This window comes from Fringilla coelebs (genome assembly GCF_963513975.1).
Source record: "Fringilla coelebs genome assembly, chromosome: 10".
NCBI lineage: Eukaryota > Metazoa > Chordata > Aves > Passeriformes > Fringillidae > Fringilla > Fringilla coelebs.
Window position 1 is genome coordinate 16204523 of NC_140036.1, and position 7586 is coordinate 16212108.

Sequence of the window (7586 nt, forward strand, 5' to 3'; positions counted from 1 at the left end):
ATAGTTACAGAACATTTAAACTCTAATTAGTAATAGATATTTCTGCAGGATGCTGCATTCAAGCATCAGTTACACATAAATTATTCCTTGTCCTGCTGTTTTCATTAAGTTACACGTGGAGGCTGAACTGTGGTGAGTACTCAATGCCAGCAGCATCTCAGATACCTGTAACCTCTTCACTTCCAGAGGAGAATGGGTTTCACCAAGGCTTGTGTAAACTGCTGTTTTTAACAACAAGGAATAATTACATGTGGGAGCTGGAGAGGTGACAGGCACCTCTCTGCACACTAAACACTGACATTGAGTTCTTTGCAATGGGAGTCTTGCAGATTTCTATGTGAGAATTAACCAGCTGTGGTGTGCTTCTCAGATGTGTAGGTTGTAGCTGAGATGTCTGATAACTGCTTCGTGGATGTTGCTATGGCTAACTGACTGACCTTTTTTTTCTGTCTGTTTTCCCTTCCTGCTCACACACTCTGGACAGGACAATCTTTGTTCCCCTTCTGACATTCTCCAGCTAAACCTCAGCGTTAAAAGAACAGTTGAGACTCTTCTTTCCCTGGGGACAGATTCAGAAGAATCCAGTCTTGTGTCCCTTTCCGTTCAGCTCTGGGGCTTTGTGGTGTTTTACTGTACTCTAATGCTAACGCTCTGTATGTTCTATCGCTGGGTCTTTTTTCTCTAGTGAAGCATAGTGGTGCTGCTTCCTCCCTCCATCACTCCAGTGCTTGGGAACAGATTCTGGGCATTGCCAAGACTGTGTGTCTGAAGTGCTTTGTTTCCCACGGATGGGACAGAGGTGACAAGTACAATGTACAAACACGTTGGTGCACCCACAGCACCGTCCGTGACCCGATTCCCATTTGTATTTGCTGTGTCACGTTGAGCAGATGAAATGCCTTCCAAGGGAGCAGGTGCTGTCCCTGGGCTCCAGCGAGGGCTGAGGTCAGGACATGTGGTGCATGCTGTAGTCTGCTGACCAGTGGTGTAGTGAAAACTGCAGTGCCAGTTTGTGCCTCTGTTCCCCCATCTGTGTAATGGGAAATGCAACCACTTTGGTAAATTGCTTGAGGATTATCTGATGAAAAATGTTTAACAATGTGAAGTATTTTTTTCAATGTCAATGTTCTTGATGTGATCTCACAGTCTGAGGAGACATGGTCTGGTGTCATTCACAGAACTTTATAACTGGTTTGGTTTTTTCCCCCCAGTTCTTTATCCTGCTTCTAAGAGCATTTGATTTCTCAAATTTATAGACTCTACCGTATTACTTTGATTCAGGATTTTCAAAACAACTGTCAGTGAATCTTGAGCTACTTGAACATTATAAGAGTTCAAGCAGAAAAAATTCAGAGAAATTAAGCTCTTCAACAGCTTTAAGGGAAAAGTTTTCTGTCAGAGAAAGAAAAATCTTTATGATCCTATCAGGTGCTACAGAATGTCACAGCATTTTACTGTGATCTGGATAAGACTTACCAAAAACTTGTTGAATTGTCCCTTGATCTTGGGCACTCCAGCCCAAGCTAGTTCCATGCTTATTCCCTTCTTCCTCTTATCCTGTCATTTTCAGAAGCACTTGTATCATGCAATTGCACAAACATAAGGCCTGGCTGCACAAGCACTCTTCACTGTTTTACAAAACTCAGGTAGTCTTCCATAAAGCTTCACAGCCTTTCCCTCCCCAGGGAAAGCATCCTGGTGCTTTAATGCTTTAATGTCTCAGGGACACCTCAGAACTTCAGGGCACTCCCCATGTGTGTAACAGACCATGTCTCCTCAGAGTGGAGATCCATTCAGGGAGCTCTGCTCAGACACCAGTGACAGGTAAGTGTTCAGGAAATGGCTGTTCCAAATCTGTCTTCAATAAATTTCTGTTATATCTGCAAGTGCAGTAAATGGCTTGGAAGGCCAGTGCAAGTGGTGTTGGTATTCCAGCCATATCCTGGAACACCTCTGAAGCACAGTTTAAGGTACACAGGAGTTCAGTTGCAAAATGTGGTCACTACCAGTAAAAATGTGTTATGTGTATGTGGGTCTCACAAACTCTTGTACCATGAAGTGAGCTTTTATCAAAGGAGCAAGTAAGAGCTGCTGCCTTCTGTCCAAGTCACACAAAGTGTTCTGTCCAAGCCAAATATCACTGAGTAAAGAAGGGACTTTTGACAGGGGGAGATTGTTTTACTTTTAAGTAAGCTATTTTTGCACTGCTTACTGGTATGAACTAAAATGAACTCAGTTCCTGTGGTTTTTAACTTCTAATGAACACTGTGATAAAAGCTGCAAGGGGTTTTACACTAACAGTGCCTTCCAGTTTTTAAATTTTGTTTGTCATTACTGTCTGTGGTATGGAGTCATTCCAAAGCTTTTCCTCCCTTATCTGTTTGCATACATAAGAAAAAGATAAGGCATATTTACTCAAGTTTACAAGTATTTTCTCAAAAAGCACACTTTTTTCAAAGTAATATACATTTGCTGGAAGAAAAATGTATTATATCCTGAGCATATGGCTTTCTATGAGAATTGCAGTCGGGGCTCACTTGTTTTCTCTCTGCTCGGAGCTTTGAGGGAGGAGTGTTGGCTGCCACTGTTTGTGCTGAAGGATTTCTTTAACCTCAAAAATCAGTAAAGACTCAAGGAGTGGAGAAATGCCAGTTGATGTGGAAATGACACTTGAAAAATAGTCTCTGTAGCTCTATAGGAAGGACACACTTGGGTTGTTTTCTGCGGATACAGAGAACTGTTGGACATGTATCCTGACTGTTGTGGAGTGAGGATGGCCAGGAGGTGCCAAGGACTTCTGTAGGAGAAGGCTTTAAATACATCTTAGACTGAGAATAGCACAACTGTTAATAAACACTTTGAAACCTCTTTTTGCATGTTGTGTATTGCTGTTATTCCTCAGGATGATTTTGGGGGCCACCCACTAAGTGGGGGCACTTTGGGGAGGTGAGTGAGTGGTAGTGACTCATTCCCTGCTCCCCAGCAGGGCTTCCCTCACGGCTGTAGCTGAACAGGCTTGTCCCAGGAGGACTCTCTCCAGAAGGTGTGATGTGGGAAGGAAGCTGTGGTTCCTCTCCTGCTCTGTGGTGTAGCACATTGATCGTATTGAAGCAATCCCCTCCTCAAGTTCATCTGCTTTGGTGTAATAAACTGCTGCCATCTCAGTGTGGGCAGAGATGGAGGACAATTTGCTATTCCCCTTTTCTCCCACAGTCCTTTTTCAAATTCTTATTTATAGAGTTTTCTATTAAAAGAACTCAAGAGATTAGCCCAAGGCCACCTTTCTTGAGTAGTCAAGGTCATGGTTCCTTTGTCACAAGCAGAAATCTCATGTCCTACCCCTATGTGTGTGTGCTGCCTGTCCATAACATTTCATATTTCAGTCACCTTTTGCTTAATTTTTTTTTCTTTTCAGTTGAGTGGTTTTCATCCATTTTGTTTTTGTCTTTGTTTTGTTCCCCATTCAGGAGCAATTATGTTTGCCTCTGCATATTTTAGAAGAGAAGGGTTTGACACAGGTAGCTGTGACTGTCCAGGCGCTCCTGGAGCTGGCACCCCCAAAGCAGCAGCCACTTCACCACTTGTCTGCTGTGTAAAGACCTCCGGGACCTTTTGGGTTACCTTGGCTAAGCAGAAGGACCTGAAGACTTTACTGCCCATGCAGTGCATCCAAACACACAGAGCTCTGTTCTAAGGAAATGAGTTTCCGTGATTCCTGACAGGAATGTTTTACTTCATTTCTCCATTTTTTTGGAGATCACAACAGTTTCCAGGAACATTTTTATTACCAATATTTTTGCCCCTTATTTAAAAAATGAGAGTTCACTGGGAGGAGGGCAGGGAATTCTAGTAGCTGGCTGTTAGAGCCAGCTGTAGAAATGGACCTTGCAGGATGAAGAAATGGGTTGAGAGTCTGGAAAGCAATTCCTAGGGGAATTTGTAAAGGAAAAAAAAAAAAAAGGTTGTTGCAGTGGGCACACAGAGAATTAAATTACTTTCCTTACCCACAGGGTGCAAAGAAATGGAGTTTCTTTGCCTCCAAAGAATGGCTATTTCTATTATAATACTTTTTAAATTGCATCACACAATCTTAACCTGCAGTGTTTAATACCAGGGTCGAACTTCACACAGCTGTCACTTGCCTTGGTAGGTCCTCATCACTAAAAGTTGAAATAAAAAACCACTTTCTTTTTCCCCAGTGGAAAAATTACTGCATGTTTTCTCTGCCAGACACACCTTAGTAAAAGATACTAAGTCAGATCTGTTCAAATGGGAATAATCCCATCAGCATTCTTGATTGGTTCACTTTCTGTTTGGGTTTTAACATGTCTTTATCTGAACACTTTTCCAACAGCAGTGAAGGGAGATTGCCCCTGTCCTCACATCCCCTTCTGGTGGTTTTGTGGGATCAGCAGAATCCCGTACATTTCCCTGCAGTGGGAACAGTGCCAGCCTGCCCTGCTGGTCATTAGAAGTCCTCCCAGCTAACACATTTATGAGGGGCTGAAGCATCCCCTGCAGGCACAGAATGGATCATGTTAAGAGCACAGTTCTCAAGTTCCCCAGGTGGGCTGGGTGTTGTCAGAGCAGCTCTGTGCTAAGGCAGCTGAAGGGTTAGACAAGGCTTTCAGTAAAGCCCTTTATTAGTTGGAGTTTATGTAGAGAGATGTGCTGGTTTTACAGAACTGCTGTTACTTGATTCCTCTTTCCATAACATAATAATGGAAATTCACAGTACAGAAGTGGGAGAGGCAGCTGACAAATTTTGCATTTTCCTGGAAAGCTGATGTGCAAAATAAAGACAGGTCTATAGCTCTGGTCCTAGTGACAAGGCCAAGCTTGCTACCAGATCAATTAACAGTTCTTCCCCACCCCCCCCCAAAAGGCCTCACAGAACCCAGTTTCCTCCCATGTGGTTCCTTTTTCCCTGAACATTATGCTGCTAATACATGGTGCATGTTCTGACAGCAGCTCCAGGCATCAGCCATATTCTGTTTGGGATATATTTGAAGCAGAACACGCTGAGTGGATTTTATGTAGATAAAGGAAGAAGAAATGGAAACAAATTAGCTAAAAGTCATTTTTACAGAAGTAAAACCTGCTGTGGGAATGCCAAGGACTGGTCTTAGCTGCATTTTCCCTTGGATTCGAAGTTTTGTTTCCATTTTGTTTTGCTTCATTGTATTTCTTTCAAGGGCCACTGTGGTGATTGTTGAATCCCCTGTTTCTCATAATTATTCCAGTTGCTTCTTATTGGCATTGGTTGGTCACATTTCAAGTGAAGAACACCTGGGAGGTGTTTACGAGTGCCCAGCTGCAAAGAGAAACCTCCTCATGTTGGGCAAATGCAGTGCCCTGAGCCCTGCAGGGAATGGAAGTGCCAGGAACTCACAGTACCCACAGGAAGAGCAGCTCCACACAGGCATTCTCACCACCTTAAGTAGTTTTTGTGTTTCACTTGATGCCATTGGTGAGGAGCCTTGGTCATTCCCACTGGGTTACACAGAGGTGTCTGAAGCGTCTGCTGCAGTTTGCTGGGGGGAAGATGCTGCCACTCACAGGCAACACCACAGACACAGTCAGTGTGTTCCTGGTGTGTTTGTCTCTGCACCTCATTTGAGAGGGAGGCACTGATTCATCTTGGTGTCCAACATGAGGTCACCTATTGTTACAGCAGCAGTTGCATTTACCAGCACACCCATCATGGGCTATTTAAATACCCCTGTTTGAAGAAAACCATTCCCTTCATGGAATTGCAAGGGTGTGGTGATTGCTCCCGCACTTAGGGAAAGTGAAACTTAACAGTATTCAGGTTGGTGGAAATTTTGTCATTTAATTAACAGTAGTTTTTAATGGGGTGGGGGCTTGAGTCTGGCCTGCAAGAAGAGCCATTTCCCGTTGCCATGTGTGGCTCACAACCTGAGTGGCTCATGGCCAGCTGTGGCTGGAGGCCAGGCAGGCAGAAGGTCCCTGGCACCAGGTACTTTGTTGTGAGCCACATTCACTCTGGAGTTTCAGTGTAGTTAATTGTGTTAGTTTGACATTTGTAATCTTAGGTTTTCAGGCTGGCAAGCACTAAATCTTGTCCAGATGCTTAGGACAAAAATCCAAACCTGAAGTTTCATCATGTGGTTTATTTAATGTGTTATACCAAACCCACTTCAGTTCTCTCTTGCAAAATGGGTTGGGATTTTTCAGTGTAGTTATGTGCAATTTTGGTTGTATCCCATGAAAAGAGTATTTGAAAGAAAACCTGTATAAAGTTCTATTCTGTGTGTTAAAGCAAAGAAGAGATGCTCTTTCCTCTTTGGAGCATTTGTGCTGGAGGATGTGGGAGGGACCCACCTCAGTGTTCTGTGTTGCTTGTGTTCCTACACTGACTCCATGGTGCCACACTCCATCCTCAAACCTGGCGAGCCCTGGGCACTGTCTGAGGCTCTGCAGGGTCACAGACTCCAGCTGGAGCAGCCCAGGCACTCGGGAGCCCCTAATGGCACTGGGGGGCCAGGGCAGAGCAGCTGGGGGATCCCCTTAGGAGGAGAGGCTTTTGTAAAGGCCCTGCCCCCTGCTTAAATCCACCAGGGACAGCTCTTCACAGCACCAGGGCACCTCTGTTGTTCTTGGCAGCAGCAGGATGGCAAATGGTATTCTTACCCCTTTATGACTATAAATGGTTCTTTGAAAAACTGTTTTAGAAACAGAGGACTTGTAAGGTGAATTTGGACATCAGAAAATTCTTTTGTATAGATATTGTGATGTTCTACAAAGTGATCTAATTTTGTTATTTCTGAAAACAGTGTAAACGTGTAAGTAATAGAGTAAAGGATTTTAAAGCTTCATCCCATGCTGTATGTCTGTAAATACATTCCATCACTTCTGTTACATATAAATGTGTCTGAATATTGTATATTTTAAATCGCCTGTATTCTGCCAGTAGTGTGAACTTCTAGCACATTGATAATATAAAAGGAAACCATGGGTATTTGAAATAAAGTTCTAAAACTTACATGAATTGCAGTATTTCTTCCTGCTGTTTTTCTGTTGCACCAACAAATGTCACATCCTCTGTCAGGTGTTCATTCCCCTTCTACATCATCCCAGTTCACAGTTGATGGACCTGCTTTGATTTTCTATTTTTCATAGTTAACCAGGACAGGAAAATCACAGTATTTTTACACATATTTTGCAGCCACATCAGAAGCTTTTTCTTAGGTATTTTTAACCTTCCCAGAGACTGATTTTGTACAGAATCCTTTGCTCATCTCTCCATAGCTCCTTGTTTTTTCCTTCTCTACGTAAATTATACATTCGGGGTTTGGAGTTTCCTGCTGCCAGTCCTATTGCTCCTTGTTCTCATCTTTTGCTTTTGGCCTGTCTTCAGTTTGAAGTGTAAAACTCTCACCCTCCTTCCTGACCCTGCTGCACTCCAGTGACAACCAAGTCTGCCTGATAAAGCACCAGCCCCTTCTGTTCAGAGTTCTGAGCCACAGGCTCTCTGCTCGTGGTTTCAGCCATCTCACATGAACTTCAGAGCTTTTGGCCCAGTTCAGGTCAGACATGAGGTTTGGATGTGGCCAGCACGGGCT

General features: G+C 43.5%; 1 protein-coding gene across 14 annotated transcripts in view; it reads left to right on the top strand.

The window, feature by feature from the left end:
• Positions 1-6974, top strand: part of LRCH3 (leucine rich repeats and calponin homology domain containing 3) — a 57782-nt gene extending 50808 nt beyond the window's left edge. For 11 of the 14 annotated variants that reach the window (XM_084212024.1, XM_084212035.1, XM_084212030.1 and 8 more), the window contains one exon: positions 485-3600. In XM_084212024.1, the coding sequence (XP_084068150.1) occupies positions 485-685 (201 nt within the window). In that variant the 3' untranslated portion in view covers positions 686-3600. Of the gene's footprint in view, positions 1-484 lie in introns of all 14 variants that reach the window. The other 3 variants (XM_084212031.1, XM_084212029.1, XM_084212028.1) reach the window with 1 other exon arrangement.
• The last annotated feature ends 612 nt before the right edge of the window (positions 6975-7586 follow it).